Below are 21498 nucleotides of genomic sequence, written 5' to 3'. Positions count from 1 at the left end.
CCACACTGTCAATGTACACTACTGTAATAAACAGCGCTCCGGCCGGACATACCGGCCGTGTCGGCTCCCGGCGGGGCTGGGATTCGCATCGCGGGATGTGCCCGCATGCGAGTCCCAGCCCGTCACTCACCTCCGTCCCCGGCCTCTGTCTCTCAGCTCCGACGCGCCCCTGCCTCCTAGCGTGCGCCCCCCGCCTCCTAGCGCGCGCGCCGGAGGTTTGAAATTTAAAGGGCCAGTGCGCCTGTAATTAGTATTAACACCTGCACCATTATTATAAGTTTTAGCACCTCCCTAGTACCCTTGCCTGATCTTTGTTTGCCTTGAGCCTTAGAGAAAGCAGTCTTAGTGTTTCCTTGCCGTGTACCAGACCTTTGTATTCCGTGACCCGACCGTGTTTCTAGCCGCCAGCCTATTGACCTTCTGCTACCCTACTGACTACGCTCCTGTGCCGCCTGCCCTGACCTCTAGCCTCACCTCAGCCACCTGTGTGGTCGAGTCGTGCCAGGGGTAGCAACCTGGGTGTCGCCTGTCGCAGCAAGTCCAACCCGCTTTGCGGCGGGCTCTGGTGAAAACCAGCTGCACCTTAGACTCCGCTCCTTGGCACAGCCCGCGTCATCTGCCACACAGGTCCAGCGGATCCACTACATCACCCACTCCAGACTACAGTGGAACTACGGATCTAGTGAGTCTAACAACTACACCAGAAACACAGGAAAGAACATATCAGTCCAAGTGTACATTTACATTTTCGCCCTCGTTTACTTCTGAGTGGGAGGCTCCATTTGGGGCCTCTGTCACAGACTCCATTCGGGTCCAGAAAATGCCGCCTGAACTGGTGCACAGCAAACATGGATGGATCCCATCGACTTTAATTGGGTCAGTCTGGTTTCTGCCTGGTATCTATTTATTTAGAAGGGTCTGACTGGACAAAAAATTACTGCTTGGATAATTTTTTTGTCTGCTCAGGTCCTGCTAGTTAAACCGATTCTGCCATGGAGCTCAGTAGATAGTGCTATTTATTTGTCTAAAAATTTTGAAAGTTAGAACGTGTGAACGTCACGCCTCCTCCCATAGACTTGCATAGCCGGGGCGGGGCGTGACATCACACGGGGGTGGAGTCGTGACGTCACGATACTCCGGCCCCATGGTCGGCACCCGGCAGTTTGTGAGCTGGCAGCGCGGCGTGCAGCTCAAAGAGGTGGGTACCCCCGCGGTCAGACATCTTATCCCCTATCCTTTGGATAGGGGATAAGATGTCTTAGGGCCAGAGAACCCCTTTAAAGTGACAGTGGTCAGATGTGCAAAAAATGATCGGGGCCTTAAGGTGAAAATGGGCTTGGTCCTTGGGGGGGTTAAGTGCACCAATGATAGAAGTATTGATTGTAAATGCTTCCCATAGCACTTATCTTGATAGACTATTTGATATATAACCAACTCTTACCATTTCAGCTAAGGTTTCTTCTCTTTCCCCTTGTATAGGAATACAGTAAAATTGAAGATTGGCTTTCAGGGTCCGATGAGGCCTCCTGGCTTCTCTCTTCCTAGAAGAAAATATCATTGATTACTTTTTTTGTATTCCATTATTTGCATTACCTGTGTACAATAATATTCCAGTTGATTGTTGGGACCACTGCAGTAAAATGTGGCTGCCAGAATTCTCACTTATCTGATGGTTATTCAGTCGTCTTGGAATTGTTCAATATCAAATAATATGATATCTCTGCCTGCCAATGACTGGCCACTTCCTTCCATTAATTAGACTACTACTCCTTTAATTGTAATATGTGTAGCATTAAAGTAGAAATATGTCAAAAATAACCTTATCCCCTATCCACAGGGGGGGGGTCTGAGTGCTGAAATCCCAACGATCACCAGGGTAGAACGCACGGTCGTCACGCCCCCTCCCATAGACATGAATGGAGGGGGCGTGGCGTGACGTTACGTCCCTAGTCCTGGAAACCCGGAGGTTTCCGAAACTGGAGACTCAGCACCCGCATAGAATGCGGGTGCTGCAGGGAGATTGCGGGGGTCTCATCAGCGGGCCCCCCGCGATCAGACATCTTATTGCCCAGAATACACCTTTAACTTGGAGGGATACAACCTTCAATAGGTGGCCCTGGAGCAGGTCAGAAAATAGAAAAAGTTTTGGAAAAAAAAAATGCATATTAATTCTGGCTCTAAACAGTAAAGGAAAAAAATCGAGGCAAAACATTTACTTTAAGGACTAAGATTCTCATAATAAAATCATCCATATTTTCAATAAAACAAGTACCTGAAAGAGTAATATGCCTTAGCCAGTCTCCCCAGAGCCCTGTCGTCTCCTAAGATCACCACTCGAGCAGTGGGCAGCTTATCTGGTCCAGTTGGGACCTCTGTACTGTGCCCTGAGAGCCGCTGTAGTGTCGCTGCCCTGCTTCCCTTGGGTGCCTTGGTGAGGTTTTGAAGAAGAACGGCAGAGTCTACATCTGCAGCTTTCTTTTTAATGCAAGGCTTCCTATATAACTTGGCTGATTCTTTCTCTTCTGTCCCAGGCAAATCTCTCTCTATCCCACTGTCATTAGACCACACAGAAATGCGGTGTTGCTCATTGCCTTCTGGGTCCAAGGAAAGTTCTGGCTCCTTGACATATTCTGTCTCTGCTTCTGTGGTGAGAGACTCCCTCATGAACAGCATCAGTTCTTTCCCTGGAATATACAAAAACAAACAAAACTATATTATTATGATCATCATGACATCCTGTGTGTCTATTGTATTTTAGTCTCCTAATCAGGATTTTGGTATTAAGAAAGTGCACATTAGTTTACAAAAGTATCATGAAATGTGTGTGGGGCTAAGGAAGGGACCTTATTAAAGGAGTTCTGTAGTAAAATATAACTTATCCCCTACCCAAAGGATAGGGGATAAGTTATAGATCGCGAGGGTCCGACCGCTGGGACCCCCCGTGATCTCCTGAGCAGGGCCCTGGCAGTCTGCTGGAAGGGGGCATGCCGACCCCCACATGGAGCGACGGACGACATGTCCCCTCCATGTATCCCATAGAGATGAGGGGGCTGCAGATTCCTGCGGGGGTCAGAATGGCTGTTTCCAGCAAACTGCTGGGGGCTCTGTTAAGGAGATTGCGGGGTCACAGCGATTGGACCCCCCCACGATCTATAACTTATGCTCTACCCTTTGGATAGGGGATGAGTTATACAGGGTGGGCCATTTATATGGATACACCTTAATAAAATGGGAATGGTTGGTGATAACTTCCTGTTTGTGGCACATTGGTATATGTGAGGGGGGAAACTTTTCAAGATGGGTGGTGACCATGGCGGCCATTTTGAAGTCGGCCATTTTGAATCCAACTTTTGTTTTTTCAATAGGAAGAGGGTCATGTGACACATCAACCTTATTGTAAATTTCACAAGAAAAACAATGATGTGCTTGGTTTTAACGTAACTTTATTCTTTCATGAGTTATTTACAAGTTTCTGACCACTTATAAAATGTGTTCAATGTGCTGCCCATTGTGTTGTATTGTCAATGCAACCCTCTTCTCCCACTCTTCACACACTGATAGCAACACCGCAGGAGAAATGCTAGCACAGGCTTCCAGTATCTGTATACACTGCTATATACTACTATATACACCGCAGGAGAAATGCTAGCACAGGCTTCCAGTATCTGTATACACTGCTATATACTACTATATACACCGCAGGAGAAACGCTAGCACAGGCTTCCAGTATCTGTATACACTGCTATATACTACTATATACACCGCAGGAGAAATGCTAGCACAGGCTTCCAGTATCCGTGTACACTGCTATATACACTATTATATACACCACAGGAGAAATTCTAGCACAGGCTTCCAGTATCCGTATACACTGCTATGTACTACTATATACACCGCAGGAGAAATGCTAGCACAGGCTTCCAGTATCCGCATACACTGCTATATACTACTATATACACCGCAGGAGAAATGCTAGCACAGGCTTCCAGTATCCATATACACTGCTATATACTACTATATACACCGCAGTAGAAATGCTAGCACAGGCTTCCAGTATCCGTATACACTGCTATATACTACTATATACACCGCAGGAGAAATGCTAGCACAGGCTTCCAGTATCCGTATACACTGCTATATACTACTATATACACTGCAGGAGAAATGCTAGCACAGGCTTCCAGTATCCGTATACACTGCTATATACTACTATATACACTGCAGGAGAAATGCTAGCACAGGCTTCCAGTATCCGTATACACTGCTATATACTACTATATACACCGCAGGAGAAATGCTAGCACAGGCTTCCTGTATCCGTATACACTGCTATATACTACTATATACACCGCAGGAGAAATGCTAGCACAGGCTTCCAGTATCCGTATACACTGCTATATACTACTATATACACCGCAGGAGAAATGCTAGCACAGGCTTCCAGTATCCGTATACACTGCTATATACACTATATACACCGCAGGAGAAATACTAGCACAGGCTTCCAGTATCTATAGTTTCAGGTGCTGAACATCTCGTATCTTCACAGCATAGACAATTGCCTTCAGATGACCCCCAAAGATAAAAGTCTAAGGGGGTCAGATCAGGAGACCGTGGGGGCCATTCAACTGGCCCACGACGACCAATCCACTTTCCAGGAAACTGTTCATCTAGGAATGCTCGGACCTGGTGGTCACCATCTTGCTGGAAAAACTCAGGGAACGTGCAGCTTCAGTGCATAAAGAGGGAAACACATCACCATGTAGCAATTTCGCATATCCAGTGGCCTTGAGGTTTCCATTGATGAAGAATGGCCCCACTATCTTTGTACCCCATATACCACACCATACCATCAATTTTTGTGTTCCAACAGTCTTGGAGGGATCTATCCAATGTGGGTCAGTGTCAGATCAATAGCGGTGGTTTTGTTTAACTGCCTCGTCACTGAACAAAATCTTCTGCGTAAACTGAGGGTGCTGTTCCTATTTTTGTTTTGCCCATTCTGCAGCACCTGAAACTATGGATACTGGAAGCCTGTGCTAGCATTTCTCCTGCGGTGTATATAGTAGTATATAGCAGTGTATACGGATACTGGAAGCCTGTGCTAGCATTTCTCCTGCGGTGTATATAGTAGTATATAGCAGTGTATACGGATACTGGAAGCCTGTGCTAGCATTTCTCCTGCGGTGTATATAGTAGTATATAGCAGTGTATATGGATACTGGAAGCCTGTGCTAGCATTTCACCTGCGGTGTATATAGTAGTATATAGCAGTGTATACGGATACTGGAAGCCTGTGCTAGCATTTCTCCTGTGGTGTCTATAGTAGTATATAGCAGTGTATACGGATACTGGAAGCCTGTGCTAGCATTTCTCCTGCGGTGTATATAGTAGTATATAGCAGATTATACAGATACTGGAAGCCTGTGCTAGCATTTCTCCTGCGGTGTATATAGTAGTACATAGCAGTGTATACGGATACTGGAAGCCTGTTCTAGCATTTCTCCTGCGGTGTATATAGTAGTATATAGCAGTATATAGAGAAGAGGGTTGCATTGACAATCCAACACAATAGGCAGCACATTGAACACATTTTATAAGTGGTCAGAAACTTGTAAATAACTCATGAAAGAATAAAGTAACATTAAAACCAAGCACATCATTGTTTATCTTGTGAAATTCTCAATAAGTTTGTGTCACATGACCCTCTTCCTAAAAAAAAACAAAAGTTGGATTCAAAATGGCTGACTTCAAAATGGCCGCCATGGTCACCACCCATCTTGAAAAGTTTCCCCCCTCACATATACTAATGTGCCACAAACAGGAAGTTACTATCACCAACCATTCCCATTTTATTACAGTGTATCCATATAAATGGCCCACCCTGTATTTCACTGCACTACTTTAATAAATAATACATTAATTTATTTGTATAATTTGTTTAAATTTATTTAAATTTTTTTCAAAGAGAGTAAATTGTGCAATTTATAGAGCTATTCTACACATTCTCATAGCATCTCATTTTCTGTCTTTAGAACCGTCCAAGATCCAACAAGTTAATAAAATTCTGTCTGCAGTTGGCTCCTTTGTGGACACCAGACAGCGTTACTCTTATGGAAGTGTGCTTGACTCCAATATGGGGTGTATTGTCCCTATATTTCATTAATAAAGGTAAGTTACCATTCACAAATGCACATTGTAAATTATACAGAACTAAATACATTACATAGTTGATCATCGTCAGTCCACAGATGAACACTGAATTTTGGGCTTGGCAGTGGGATTCTCTGAAGCTTTAACATCGCTGATTCTATATGGGAAAAAAAATGTAATACATAGAAATGTTGGTTATAACATTCAGTCTGACCATTGCTTTAATTTTTAGCATGCTTTAGGGAAATAGCTGAAATCTGTAAAAGAATTACTAGGGATGTCCCGATACCGATATCGGTATCGCGGCCGATACTAGCCATTTACATGACTCGTTTAATGTCCCCGATACCATGTCCGATACCTGGTGCCGTTCTGCTGCCCCGTTCTCCGGTCCGCCGTCTGCTTCATAGTGTTCCATGGAGGAGAATGTGACACACACGTCACTCCGCCTCCTCCCCTGCGCCAAGCGTAACACTACGGAGGAAGCGGAGTGACATATATGTTACATACTCCTCCATAGGACGACATGATGCAGACCGGGAGGACAGAAGAACGGGGCAGCAGAGCGGTAGCACCCGACGGAGGACAGCCGCAGGTGAGCTGTGTGCTACTACTAATGTCTACAGGGGGGCCCTGCTGCTGCTGTCTACAGGGGGGCTCTGCTGCTGCTGTCTACAGGGGGGCCCTGCTGCTGTCTAAAGGGGGGCCCTGCTGCTGATGTCTAAAGGAGGGGGGCCCTGCTGCTGATGTCTAGAAGGGGGCCCTGCTGCTGATGCCTAAAGGGGGGCCCTGCTGCTGCTGTCTAAAGGGGGGCCCTGCTGTTGCTGTCTAAAGGGGGTTCCTGCTGCTGTCTAAAGGGGGGCCCTGCTGCTGTCTAAAGGGGGGCTCTGCTGCTGCTGTCTAAACGGGGCCCACTGTCTACAAGGGGGGGCTGCTGTCTACAAGGGGGCCTTCAGTCTATAGGGGGGGGCTGCTGTCTACAGGGGGGGCTGCTACTAATGACTGCCGGGGGGCTGCTGCTAATGTCTGCAGGGGGATACTACCTACTATTAAAGACAATCTTACAGCAGAGTCACCTGCACTAACTTGAATTTATAGGTAGATGGTGCAGGTGACCCGGTTTCTATTGCTGCTCACCATGTGGTCATAGGTCTCGCCGCCAATGCAAATTCCCTGTTCTGCCCAATGGAGAAGAGAGAAATCTTTGCTCATATTACAGCAGCCGCCTCCATTGTACACAACAAGGACCCACATATCATACGGTAAACAGCGCCAGAAGCCGCGTCACCCTGCTGTCAGATTCCCTTTAAAATATAAGTACTCGTACTTGGTATCGGCGAGTACTAGAATTAAAGTATGGGTACTCGTACTCGGTCTTAAAAAAAAATGGTATCGGGACATCCCTAAGAATTACTCTGGTAAACATCAATGCATAGGAAAATAAGATGGGGGACTGTAGATGTCTAAACAAAGAAACCTTAGTGTCAAAAATAAGAAAAAGTACTTAAGACCGTGGAGTACAAAATTAATATAAAAGCTTTTACCTTCTTGAGATGAGATGAGTTTCTTATAGATTTCCCACAACCGTTCGCTGTGCTTCTGCCTGGTGGATGCATTTTCCTGCTCGCTGCGCTCCACTACCAAGAGAACTTCTTGAAACCAAAGTTCCACTTCTTCAGTGGATTTATCCTGGAAAAAAAATTGCAAAATGAATGCACTGACTTATAGTAATAGTTAAAAGGGAGAATTTATCAAGGTTTGCATGCTAGTTTTCTAGCATGAAAAAAAATGTAATTTGTGAGTTTTTTTGCACTCGTTTTATGGTGTGAGCCAGTGTTTTCCAACCAGGGTGTCTCCCGCTTTTGCAAAATTACAACTCCCAGCATGTCTGAACAGCCAAAGGCTGGTTGGGAAATACTTGGGTGTTAGCATTGATAAATTCCCCCCCTAAATCCTTACCTTCAGCATCTGTTGTAGCAATGCTATGTCACAGTCTTTGCCATGTGCAGCCTGAATACAGTTGGAAATGACATATGTCATACATGAAACAGGCGAGTGAGACATCTGACTGGCTTGAGTCTCTCGGAGAAGTGTATTACATACAGCCTCAGAGACCAATGCTGGATCCAAAAACAGTAGCACCCTGCAAGAAACATATTTCTTCAGTAGGACAGACAGTCCCCTTGAGTTATACTCTTCTTAAGGTGACCCCTGAATATTTCTTTATTTTTACCAATAATGATAGTGACTATAATGAAATGACTAGTGGCCTAATTTCACACCGCTTACATATAAATTACAATGCACTTTTTGGTAAGAAACTATAAAGAAGTTGTCTTACCTGTCTTGGTGGTTATTGACATTCCTCTTGAGGTTTTGCTCCAAAACCACCATCTTTTGATATGAAAAACCTAAATATTATATAAACTATTATCTTTTTTATTTAATTGAAAACACAACAAAAAAATATACAAATATAAAGAACAGTGCATAGTGTTCGACTTAAACAGGCAAAGGGTAAGAAAGCAGTACCATCAAAAAGTTCGCTGATACAATTGTGGTTCTTTACAGAGTAAGACTGAACTTAGAACAAAAGCTCAAATAACAAAATTTGAAACAAAAATTATATCTGCAGCGTTCTCCTGTTCGCAGCGCCCCGGTCAGACCTGCTGACCGGATGCGCTGCGATAATGTCCCCAGCCGGGATGCGATTCGTGATGCGGGACGCGCCCGCTCGCGATGCGCATCCCGACCCGCTTACCAGACTCGTTCCCCGTCTGTGCTGTCCCGGCGCGCGCGGCCCCGCTCCCTAGGCCGCGCGCGCGCCGGGTCTTTGCGATTTAAAGGGCCGGTGCGCCACTGATTGGCGCATGGGTTTTAATCAGTATCTTCACCTCTGCACTTCCTTGCCGGATCTTGTTGCCATTGTGCCAGTGAAAGCGTTTCCTTGTGTGTTCCTAGCCTGTGTTCCAGACCTCCTGCCGTTGCCCCTGACTACGATCCTTGCTGCCTGCCCTGACCTTCTGCTACGTCCGATCTTGCTCTTGTCTACTCCCTTGTACAGCGCTTATCTCAGCAGTCAGAGAGGTTGAACCGTTGCCGGTGGATACGACCTGGTTGCTACCGCCGCTGCAAGACCATCCCGCTTTGCGGCGGGCTCTGGTGAAAACCAGTAGCAACTTAGAACCGGTCCACCGACACGGTCCACGCCAATCCCTCTCTGGCACAGAGGATCCACCTCCAGCCAGCCGAATCGTTACACATGTGGTGTTGTCAAGGCCAAGAAAGCGGTACATCCAGGGGTAACAAGTCTAAGAATGATTTGTGGGTGCATAGCCAGCAACTTGAGGTGACTGCAGCCAAGGGGACCATATAGTGTCGTATTTGTCTGGAATTCCCCAATGTAGGTCATCGATTTCTTATATGGTAGGGAATCATTCACACATGCAACCCATCAGGCCAGTGAGGGAAGGACATTGTTCATCCAATTATAGGACACCTGTTTCCTTTCCTGGAAAAGGGTTTCCTGTAGCAAGGTTTTTTGGAAGTGGGGGATACTGATCAGAATCTAAGGCCGTGTTTACACGTCAGAATTGCCGTGCCGGATTCGGCATTTGTCACTGAAATTCCACTGCAGCAGAGTCTCATTGAATTAAACAGGATTCTGCTGCGCTGTGCACATGGCGGAATTTCCATGCTAGATGATACAGAAATTCCGAATTCCGTATGCATAGCCGTCTATGAGACGGCACATTTCTGTGTGGTCCTAGCGCCGACACTCTCCGGACATTCCGTAGTGTGAAGATAGCCTTACACACCAAGCAAGCAGACCTGCGGGTCAGGGGGACAGGGGAGACGGTCACATTCTTAAAGTGTATATGTAAACTATTATTTATTATGCACAATAATTAACTGGGAGTATTCTTAGCAATTATATCAGATATTGGAATAGATTTATTACTGAAAATGTGCCAAAATTCTTGTTCAATTTTCTTAACATACAAAACAAAAAAACACCCACACTTATGAATTTTGTACACTTTATTCACCTTGTCAAATAAGGGGACATGGCTTTGGTAAAGTAGAGTGGCTAGAATTTGCACCAAATTTCCGGTGCAGATTAAGCCAATCAGTACATGGTGTAAAGATGTAAATGCTCATTTGTTGGCTGATTGCTGGTATCATGTTACCCCAAACAAGGGATGTGCAGCCAACAATAATGGAAGTGTGTGGCGCACAAAAAATCCTTTGAGCGTCTGGACTGCCATTCACTGTTTATAATTGGTAATAAACACCAATCAACTTGTGCTCAAATGGTATCATTGGAAAATGACCCTTACTAAAAGTGTCTGCTATATGCACTGTCTAAAACTGTTGTGCCAAAAGTTTGGGGCAATTTTGGTGCACATTATTGCATTTAAGCCACACCCTATTTACCGTAAGTCAAGCCCTTTCTAGCAAAGCCATGCCCTTCATCGAGCAGGCACATAAATGGCTGAAAAGTAATTAACGTGCAAAATAAATGTGGTGCAAGGCAGTTTTTAGCACACATTCCTCTATAATTCTGGCACGTTTGCAATTGTAAATCTGCCCTGACATCTGCTAATGTGTTGATTTTATAGCTTTAGGCTCTATTCGCATGTACCGCATACACTGCGGATTTTACGCTGCATATTTGATTATGTAAAATACTCTGCGGATGTAAGTGCCATTGAAATCAATGGTTTTTTATTTCTGATTATTTTACTAGACTCAAGTGTTTTTCTTGTGTTCATGTGATTTTGCTGCAGATTTTGTGTTGCTTTTATTTTAATAAAGTTTATTAACAACCTTTTGCCAGAGCAGAACATCAGCTGGTCCCAGGAAATACGCAAGTTCACAATCGCAGCAGATTTGACGCATAAAATTATGCGGGAAAAATCACATCAAACCTTATGCAAGTTTTTGGCCAGATTTGATACAGAAAACTCGCAGATGGTCCATTGTGAGTTTTCTGCAGATTTACATGTGTCAAATTCACAGCAGATGTGGTACATGTGAATAGACCCTCAAGTAGGAAAGATATTATATATATACCTGGAACTTTCTTCTCTGTCTTTAGTCTTTGTGCGTAGTCCAGACCAATCGTGCAATATGGTTTGGGAAGAGTGAGTATCTTTTTGCAGAAGACGTAAACACGTTCATACAGTTCATCGGAAATATATGCAGTCTGAAATGTTCCAAGGAATGTAAAGTTTTTAGTTTTTTTTTGTCTAAGAATCAATGACATTTTAAAAAGTAGTAATCACGATTTCGGGATAGTTTTATGCATACCCTGTCACGGTGTACAGTACCTTTGTGATGGCAAACATAAGAGTGTGCAGTAAAGGGATGATATAGTGCAGGTTGTCTTCTTCTTCTGCCTAGAATGAGAGGAAAAATATGAAACTTGCATTGCTTCATAACATATAGCCTCTAAAGTTATACTACTTGATCTGATGAGTTTGTGTTTAATGTAATTCGGTGTAAAGAAGAAATATGCCTGCATTTTCCTTATTAATTTTCAATCTGAATTAACCACTAACGTTGTATACACCATTAAATACTTAGGATTCTTAGTCTGTTTTTATACAGCTAAAATAATTGCAGCGCTTCAGCCGTTGTCTAATAGCCAAAGCTCAGTGTTTGGTATCCACAATGCAGACATATAGCAGATGCTTTTTTTCTTAATAGAGACAATGGAGAAGATTTATCAAAACTTGTGTAGCGGAAGAGTGGTGCAGTTGCCCATGGTAACCAGGTTCCTTCTTTTATTTTTAAGAGTCCTTTTAAAAATGAAAGAAGCAATCTGAGTGGTTACTCTGGGCAACTATACCACTTTTCCTCTATACAGGTTTTTGATTTTTTGATTAATCCCCCCCCCCCCCAGTGATCAGAAATCTCAGAAATGTGTTTACACACAATTCCTTATCACATAGTGAGTGTAGTCATATGTCAGATGCTCTACTTCTGCTAACTGTCTATGTAGTGTAATCTGTCTCTTATTTATTTATTTATCTATTTAAGCTCATCCACTTATGTAAGTGATCCTGTATATGAAAACTCAGTCAAGTTATACTTTCTAAGTTTCTTGAGTAAACCTTTTGTATATAGGTACTTAAAAAACAGTGTCAGATTTTACTTATTTTTCGGTCCCATGCCCTTGCTGTTGTGACCCTTTGGCGTACGTGCACCCTCATAGCTGCAAAAAATGCGACTTCACTGGAGAAGAGCTTGTTGTTATGAGTTAAAGGGGTATTCCAGGCCAAAACTTTGTTTTATATATCAACTGGCTTCGGAAAGTTAAACAGATTTGTAAATTACTTATATAAAAAAATCTTAATCCTTCCAATAGTTATTAGCTTCTGAAGTTGAGTTGTTGTTTTCTGTCTAACTGCTCTCTGATGACTCACGTCCCGGGGGCTGTGCAGTTCCTATGGGATTATTCTCCCATCATGCACAGCTCCCGGGACGTGACATCATCATTGAGCAGTTAGACAGAAAACTTCAGAAGCTAATAACTATTGGAAGGATTAAGATTTTTTAATAGAAGTAATTTACAAATCTGTTTAACTTTCCGGAGCCAGTTGATATATATAAAAAAAGGTTTTTCCTGGAATTCCCCTGTAAGTTGTATCTGGAAAATACAGTATTTACATATTTTTTATTTCATTCTTCCTGTTTTAAACGGAACATTTCTTGGTAACCAAAAGTGATTTACTCTGTCCCGTAAACTAACATCAGTGCAAGTTTTTCTTACACAGACATTGAGCCTTCAGGAAATAATAATTAGTTGACAAACCCCCAAAGAAGCAACTGCATTCAGCTTTATATGTATCTCGAAATGCTAAATCTGGTGACATGTCTGTATTACATATAATCATAGGTTACAATGTGAGACTGGGGCTGACACATTTTTCACACACACTATTTACTGAAGAGAAAGTTGTCCCTTATATGGTTATGGGGGTATTGGGCAATTTAGCCCAGTCACTAGGACCTAAATGCCATTCCACTGACCCACACTGTTGTGTCAGTACTTATCGAATAATAATATTCTTTTAAGAGGTTGCTCTCAGTGAAATAATAGGGACTATAAGCTTGACATCAATAGTGGGAAAATAATAAAAACACTACTTAATGGAAAGGATTGCGGAACATCTAAAATCCTATGGATTGCAAGATGAGAAACATGGGTTTACTTCAGGGAGATCATGTCTAATCTTATGGATTTTTTTGATTGAGTGACTAAAATAATGGTGGAGGTGCAGTAGACATTGCTTATCTAGATGTTAGTAAGGCTTTTGACACTGTTCAATAAACTGCAGTCTTTGAGCTTGGACTCCCATATTGTTGCATGGATTAGGCAGTGGCTGAGTGACATCAACATAGGGTTGCGTGACACGGTCTGTAGTCTGTGAATACCCCCACTGCCAGTCTGCCTCCCGCACACTGAATTCTATCTGTTACATTAAGAATAGGGTCATAGAACAGATCTGCAGCGTATTTTACGCTGCGGATCAGCCGATGACCCTATATTGTTCCTCCAGCTGTTCCCCCGTGTGCTGCTCGCAGCGGCAATGCGCTGCTCCGAGCAGCCGCACAGCAACTTGCGATTCATTGCTCGCATGCGCAGTGTACTCAGACATCGCGACCGCTCCTCGATGTCTGTGAGAACACTGCGAGTATGCACGGTGACTCGCAGATCCGCGTGGCTGCTCGGAGCAGCGCATTGCCGCTGCGCGCAGCACACAGGGGAACAGCTGGAGGCACAATTTAGGGTTGGGTCATTGGCGGATCCGCAGCGTAAAATACTCTGCGGATCCGTTCCGTGTGACCCTACCCTAAATATTAAGAAAATAAATGCCCTTTCATTAAGTACCCTGTATGGTGAGTGCACAGTCCCTCTCTTCTGCTTTTGCCTTTAGAGACTTCTGTGTTGTTCTACTGGACATATGTTACACCTCATACTATTATCAGTAGGATACCAGCTGCTGTGTGATCTGTATGTCCTTACCCCGGCTATAAGGTTTAATTCCGGCTCTGCAGTGCTGTGTGTTGCTATCCACTTGTAGCTTTCATTTTGTAACATATATAGAAAATTCATACCTCAGCTCCCATATGATTCTGAAACTAACAATCACCTCTTTATTCAGGAAATTTCTGAAATCCAGCCAGGTCAGATACTTAGGTGACATGCTACAGCCTGTTATTCTGTCTATAGTGTAATGTAGTAAGGTTATACTTGACTCTAGTAGTTGTGTCTATTGAATGTTCATACCTTCTCCAGCTCTTTAATAAGAACTCCAACCATAATATTTCCACTGTTCGGGTTCCGGTCCAAGCTCTTGTGCAGAGTCCATCTCAGCATTCCTGTGGCAGAATATTTGTTGAATATTATAAAAGAGTGACTTCACTTTTGTTAATGTTTATTAATCTATCTCTTTACTTTGTACCAATACATCTCCGTGTCGCCTTGCAGCACATGTTCCACCAACAAGTCATCATAAGTGAACCCAATATAGAATTCTATTTAGAATCCATTTTGCTATCCTACAACCAGCAGAACCACGGGGCAGCAATATTTAGTTTTCAACAGACTCTGTCTGTGCTTTCCCATGATATAGGATTACACCCTAAAGCTTAAGACTACTTTTTCTCTATCGGCTCCATTGGGGGACACAGACCGTGGGTGTATGCTGCTGTCTCTAGGAGGTGTGACACCATGGTAATAATAAAAAAAAATTGGCTCCTCCCAGCAGGATATACCCGCCACCAGGCCCTGAGCTAATCAGTTTTAGCTTAGTGTCTTGCAGGAGGTGGACATGGTCTGTAATTCTCCAGACCAGGTCTTCTGATTTATTGTTTTTGTAGTATAGGGACGTGTTAGTTTTTTTATTCCTTTTTCTTTCATGTTTTCAGGTGGGGACTCAGGGACTCCGGTTCCCTGTTTCCCCATTGCGAGTAAGGGGGCACAGACATTGCGTATATGCGCTGTTGACCCCCCCCCCCTCGCCAACGGTCAGCGCCTGGGTTGGTACCTCATGGGTCCGGGTCCCCCTATTCCCCTGCTCGCCTCGCTCGCGCATAGCAGGTAGGCGTGATGCAGGTGACAAAAAGCTGACTGAAGACTTCATGGAAGACTCCATTAGGTAAGTTCTTCTGACTGAGGTAAGTACATTTCCCTTTTCTCCCTTAGGTGCGGACTTGCAGCCTCTGGAGACCCTCAGTTTTTGGCCCACCTTTTCAGGTTTATGGGGCTGGCTTATACTGGGGCTTGACTTTTATTCAGGGGCATCTTAGGGGGCATGCATTCTGTTTTTACACTGTGTGAATGTGTTTTTACTGCTTCACTGTGTGTGTGTGTGTGGTGTTCACTGTGCGGCTATGACCGTGGCACCTTATATGTGGCTGACAGCCGCGGCGTTCGTTCTGGCCGGGCGCTCTGAGCGCCGGCTTACTTTCGTTTTCTCCGGACTCAGAGCTGACATGTCCGTACTCAGAGCTGTTCCTCCCTCTAAACAGAAAACTGGAATGTCTGTGTCTTATTTTGTCTCTAAGCACTGTAATGCTAAGATGCCTGGCTCTACTGAGCCCACTTGCTCTGCCTGCTCCACTACTCCCCCAGACCCCCTGGTACCCCCGGATGCCCTTTTGGTTCCGGTGGATTCAGCCGCCCCTCCAGCCTGGGTTTCTTCTCTGACTCGGTATATGGCTGACTTGACTCAAGTCTCCCGTTCGGTGGCTGAGGTCTCCCGGGAAGTGGCGTCAGCCTTGAAGTGGTCTGCCCTGCGCCGGCCCTCTCTGGGGGCCCGCTCCTCTTCCCCACATACTTCACGCTCTCACAAGCGTACTAGGGGTGCCTCGTCCGACTCTTCCATTGAGTCTTCAGATAGGCGTGGGCGCTCCCCCTTTGGGTCCCGTCCCAACTCATTGGTCTCAGCCATGAACTCATTGGTCGCAGCCATAAGAGACACCTTTCACTTAAGAGGTCCCGGGATCTTTGGATGTAACTCCTGAAGTATCCTTTCATCGTGCTAAGCCAGCACCTCAAAGGTTCAGCTCTCACGCTGACTTTGTTGACATTCTGGAATCTGCATGGAAACATCCAGACAAGAGGTTCCCGGGAATAAAGACGATTCAAGAACATTATCCATTTGACAAGGATCTTGTCACTAAGGTGGTTTCCCCTCCTTCAGTGGATCCACCAATCTCCCGAATCTCTAAGGCTACTTCACTGCCACTGGCAGATGCGGCTGCCTTCAAGTATTCCACGGATAAGAAGGTGGAGTCCTTAGCGAAGTTTGCCTCTGAAGCAGCTGGCTCTTCGCTTCTTCCCATCTTCGCCTCGACATGGGCGTGCAAGGTCCTATCGGAGTGGTGCCTAAAACTCCGTCAGGGCACCTAGCGGGATCCCCCCCCCAGAGGATCTGTGTGCTCTGGCTCTCCAATGCTCTAAAGCTGGGGAATGTCTGTGCACAGCTTCCATGCAGTCAGCCCGTTGTTATGCTTTTGCTGTGGGTCACCTAGCTGCTCTCCGCCGTTCTATGTGGCTTAAAGCTTGGAATGCGGATGCCGCTTCCAAACGGTCTCTCACTGAGCTTCCTTTTACGGGTGGCTGTCTTTTTGGCATGCGCCTTGACGAGATTATCTCTGAGGTGACGGGGGGTAAGAGTTCTTTGTTGCCTCAAAATAAGGCGCGCTTCACTAACCAAAGGAAGTCCTCTTCCTTTCGGACCCTTGGCCCCAGCAAGGGGTCTGAGCAGGCACCTTCGCGGGACAAGAAGGCTCCCTCGTTCCGGGCGCGCCCGTCTTGGAAGTCTGACACCAACCGTTCCGGCCGGTTTGCAGCCAAATCAGGCAGCCGCAAACCCACTTCCGCATGAAGTGAAGCCCCCACCCAAACTGCGGGTGGGAGGTCGTCTCTTTCTTTTTCGAGACATCTAGACCACACACATTCAGGACTCCTGGGTCAGGGACGTGGTGTCCAACGGTTACCGAATCAAATTCACCTCCCTCCCGAGGGATCGCTTTTTTCGATCCCGGGCCCCCCGGTCTCCTTCTCTGGCGAAGCAATTTCGAGAGGCTCTCCAGTCTCTGCTTCTCCAGGGGGTTATCGTTCCCGTTCCTCCAGGGGAACGTTTTCGGGGTTTCTATTCCAATCTTTTTGTGGTCCCCAAGAAGGACGGTTCTGTACGACCAATCCTAGACCTCAAGTTTCTCAACCGTCATCTTCTCATCCGCCACTTCCGAATGGAATCTCTCCGTTCGGTAGTGGCATCCCTAGAACAAGGGGAGTTTCTTTCTTCGGTGGACATTAAGGATGCCTACCTCCATGTGCCAATATTTCCAGGCCATCATCATCCTGAGGGGCATTTTCAATTCGTAGCCCTCCCCTTTGGCCTGGCCACGGCTCCTCGGGTCTTTACCAAGATCCTTGCGCCAGTGATGGCCCTGTTGAGGTCGAGGGGAGTCTCGGTGATACCCTATCTGGATGACCTTCTCATCAAGGCTCCAACCAGAGCCCAGACTCTGGAGAATCTGGACGTCACTCTTCACACTCTGACTCTCTTCGGTTGGATGGTCAATCGGGACAATTCAGTCCTCTCTCCCACCCAGTCTCTGATCTTCTTGGGACTTCACTTCAACACAGCCTCTGCCCGAATTTGCCTTCCGCCGGACAAACTTCTGACTCTTATGTCAGGAGTCCGCTCCCTTCGGGCTCAGGTCCCAGTTTCCATCCGCACTTGTATGAAAGTCCTGGGTCGGATAGTGGCGGCCATGGAGGCCGTACCCTTTGCCCAGTTTCATTACCGCCCTCTTCAGCTGGCGATTCTCTCTCGATGGGACAGATCCCCTCTGTCCCTCGATCGCAAGATTGTTCTCCCTCACTGGTTCCGTCAGTCTCTGCTCTGGTGGCTCCGCTCCCCCCTTCTTCTTTAGGGAAGGTCATTTCTTCCCCTTCACTTGCAGGTAGTTACAACGGATGCCAGTCTGTCGGGCTGGGGCGGTGTGTTCAGGGATTGGACAGTTCAGGGACTCTGGTCTCCCCGAGAAGCCCTTCTTCCGATAAATATATTGGAACTACGGGCGATTCTTCTTTGTCTTTTTCATTGGGAGTCCCGGCTTCGGTCCCGTCCTGTCCGCGTCCAGGCGTACATAAATCGCCAAGGCGGCATTCGCAGCTCGGCAGCCATGGCCGAGGTGACAAAGATTCTCATCTGGTCGGAAAGCAAGGTTCCGGCCATTTCGGCGATTCACATTCCGGAGGTCTGTGACCTCTGGGGCATTCCAGACGTGGACCTCTTCGCGTCTCGGCACAATCGGAAGATCCTTCCTTTTGTGTCCAAGTCCCGGGACCCTGAGGCTCTAGCCGTGGACACCCTAGTGATTCCATGGGTGAGGTTTCCCCTACCCTACCTGTTCCCGCCCCTTCCGCTCCTTCCCAGAGTTCTGAGGAAGCTCAAAGCGGAGGACGTTTCCGCCATTCTGGTAGCTCCAGATTGGCCCCGAAGGTCGTGGTACGCTGACGTAGTCAGGCTCCTGGACGACGCTCCGCTGCACCTTCCGCTTCGTCCGGACCTGCTCTCACAGGGTCCTCTTTGCCACCCCAATTTACAGTCGCTTCATTTGACGGCTTGGCGGTTGAGACCGCGGTTTTGAGGGCCCGCGGGTTCTCTTCCCAAGTCATTCACACCATGCTCAGGGCTCGTAAGCCCTCCTCAGCCAAAATTTACCACCTTGCTTGGCAGTCTTATTTTCGCTGGTGTGAAGCTCAGGTCCTGTCTCCTGTGACTTTCTCGGTTCCCCCGTCTTCTCTCCTTTTTGCAGTCGGGTTTGGAACTGGGGTTGTCTCTCAGTTCCCTTAAAGGTCAGGTTTCGGCCTTTTCTTTTCTTTTCCAGCGTCCTCTGGCTTCTAATTCTCATGTCCGGATGTTCTGAGTGCCCTCCAGGGTGCACCCTTTGAGCCCCTTAGAGAGGTGTCTCTGCGCCTCCTTTCTTGGAAGGTGACATTTCTTGTTGCTATCACCTCCATCCGGAGGGTGTCTGAATTGGCGTCTCTCTCTGTTTTCTGGCCAGATCCTTCCTTTTTGCCTAAGGTGGTCTCGGCCTTTCATCTCAATGAGGACATTGTCCTCCCGTCTTTTTGTCCTGCTCCTTCTCATCCTAAGGAGCATTTACTCCACAAACTGGATGTGGTTCGGGCTGTTAGGTCCTATCTCTCTATTACTTCTTCCTTTTGCCAGTGTGATTCCTTTTTCGTCCTTACGGAAGGTCGTCGTAAGGGACAACCTGCTTCCAAGGCCACCATTTCTCGGTGGATTCGGTCTGCCTTTTCTGAAGCCTATCGCTGTAAAGGGAAGATTCCTCCCTTCAGGGTTGTGGCTCATTCTACCCGTTCTGTTGGGGCATCCTGGGATCTCCAGAACAGAGCCTCGGCCTCGCAGATTTGCAAGGCAGCTACCTGGTCGTCTTTGCACACTTTCTCGAGGTTCTACCGGGTTCATACCTTCGCATCGGCTGATGCTAGTCTGGGCTGTAAAGTGTTGCAGGCGGCCGTGGAACGGCCGTCTGCCTGACTGCTTATCTGCCCACCCAAGGGACGGCTTTGGTACGTCCCGCGGTCTGTGTCCCCCAATGGAGCCGATAGAGAAAAGGAGATTTTTTATTTACTTACCGGAAAATCTCTTTCTCGGAGGATCCATTGGGGGACACAGCTCCCACCCTTTTTTGGGGTTTTTCTTCGGTTCTCTGTCCGAGGGTGTGTTCAGTTGTATCTTTTTCTTCTGGTTCTCGCACAGTTTGGGTCGTCTTGGACCTGTCGGTCCTCTCCTATTGCTCTGGAACTAAAACTGATTAGCTCAGGGCCTGGAGGCGAGTATATCCTGCTGGGAGGAGCCGACTTTTTTTATACAGGGGCCGGAGCATCGTTACGTCACGGCTCTGCCCCTCGTGATGTCACAGCCCGCCCCCGTCAATACAAGTCTATGGGAAGGGGGTGTGGTGGTCGTCACGCCCCTGCCATAGACTTGTATTAAGGGGACGGGCCGTGATGTCATGAGGGTCGGAGCCATGACGTCACGCTGCTCCGGCCCCTGTATCGCCCGTCATTACACACAGAGCAAACTCGCTCTGTACAGTAATGATGGCGGGGTACCGCAGCGGCGATCCCCGGGGTCCCCAGCAGCGGGACTGCCGCGATCTAACATCTTATCCCCTATCCTTTGGATAGGGGATAAGATGCCAGGGGCGGAGTAGGTGTTGTGTAGGTGTTGTGAAGTGACATACCACAAAGAGGCTACAGAAATGGCAGCCCCCAGTACACACTTTATTAATAAAAAAAACAATAAAACTACATTTTCCTAAAACTAAATACATAAATGAAATGCTTTCTCTTAATAATTTTATTTATTAAAAAAATGCAATGGTGACCCATTCCATTTAAACCTGTCAAAATGTCAGAAAAGAGGATATTTACACATTCACAAAATGTGATATTTTGTTATGGTATAAAAAAAATTTAATCTGGGCTCGATTAAGACTCTTACCAGTCTCTAGATTAGGGGAGGTGATTAAATTGATGAAAACATAATTATTGGACATATCTTCAACCAGACATTTTGCCCAGATTTATTAATCTGCCTGAAACCAAAATTGTCTGGTGTTTCCCACAGCAACCAATCACAGCTCAGCTTTCATATCTTAACGAGCTCTGGTAAAATGAAAGCTGTGCTGTGATTGGTTGCTATGACAATTTTGATCTCAGTCAGATTGTTGAGTCTGGGTTATCATATTTAATTTATCTCACATTTAGATTGTGCTGCCCAACATATTATTTTTTTTAAATATTCTCTTACTATCTACTTATTTATTTTTGGTTGACTTATCGTCCATTATTTGACATCTTTAACCCTAGTTTACCTGGGTCAGACTGCTGTGTTGGGTGTTGAATGTCAAGACCTCGAAGAATCGCTTGAACCTTTTGATAAACCATATCGGCCTCGGTTGCTAAAACAACAAAAATTCAGACAACTTTATTTGTTAGAAACAGTTATTTTAGGATTGTCAACTTATGATGGACATAATTCACTTCCTATATAAATGTGCGTATATATGTGTGTGTATATATATTGTATATATGGAGATCAAACTGAGCAAAAACCTGTTGTTTTGAAGTAATTTCTGAAAGATATGAGAAGCAGATTTTTACAGTGTTGCCTAAATCAACCAGTATCCTGCCAGCAGATGATAAAACCACTAAGAGCTTGTACACACTGCGAACATTCAGCCAGCGGAGTTCTGTCCGCTGAATGTCCTCTTGCAGCA

At 45.9% G+C, this 21498-nt stretch overlaps 2 protein-coding genes across 11 annotated transcripts in view; one reads left to right on the top strand and one right to left on the bottom strand.

Annotated features, from left to right (window-relative positions):
- Positions 1 to 21498, top strand: part of NTN1 (netrin 1) — a 362388-nt gene that overhangs the window by 17924 nt on the left and 322966 nt on the right. For all 5 annotated transcript variants that reach the window (XM_056549688.1, XM_056549680.1, XM_056549683.1 and 2 more), the window contains one exon: positions 6036 to 6171. The gene's annotated coding sequence lies outside the window, so the exon portion shown is untranslated. The remainder of the gene's footprint in view (positions 1 to 6035; positions 6172 to 21498) is intronic.
- Positions 1 to 21498, bottom strand: part of PIK3R6 (phosphoinositide-3-kinase regulatory subunit 6) — a 59731-nt gene that overhangs the window by 9092 nt on the left and 29141 nt on the right. For all 6 annotated transcript variants that reach the window (XR_008849478.1, XM_056549674.1, XM_056549673.1 and 3 more), the window contains 10 exons: positions 21094 to 21180; positions 14453 to 14544; positions 11487 to 11555; positions 11230 to 11362; positions 8495 to 8564; positions 8113 to 8296; positions 7698 to 7842; positions 6227 to 6310; positions 2273 to 2684; positions 1442 to 1541 (listed from right to left, as the gene is read on the bottom strand). Coding sequence is in view for 5 of the 6 variants with exons in the window: in XM_056549674.1 (XP_056405649.1) it covers positions 1442 to 1541; positions 2273 to 2684; positions 6227 to 6310; positions 7698 to 7842; positions 8113 to 8296; positions 8495 to 8564; positions 11230 to 11362; positions 11487 to 11555; positions 14453 to 14544; positions 21094 to 21180 (1376 nt within the window). In the remaining variant the exon portion in view is untranslated. The remainder of the gene's footprint in view (positions 1 to 1441; positions 1542 to 2272; positions 2685 to 6226; positions 6311 to 7697; positions 7843 to 8112; positions 8297 to 8494; positions 8565 to 11229; positions 11363 to 11486; positions 11556 to 14452; positions 14545 to 21093; positions 21181 to 21498) is intronic.

The sequence above is a fragment of the Hyla sarda genome, chromosome 13 (genome assembly GCF_029499605.1).
Source record: "Hyla sarda isolate aHylSar1 chromosome 13, aHylSar1.hap1, whole genome shotgun sequence".
NCBI lineage: Eukaryota > Metazoa > Chordata > Amphibia > Anura > Hylidae > Hyla > Hyla sarda.
This window is presented reverse-complemented; position numbering and strand designations above follow the sequence as displayed.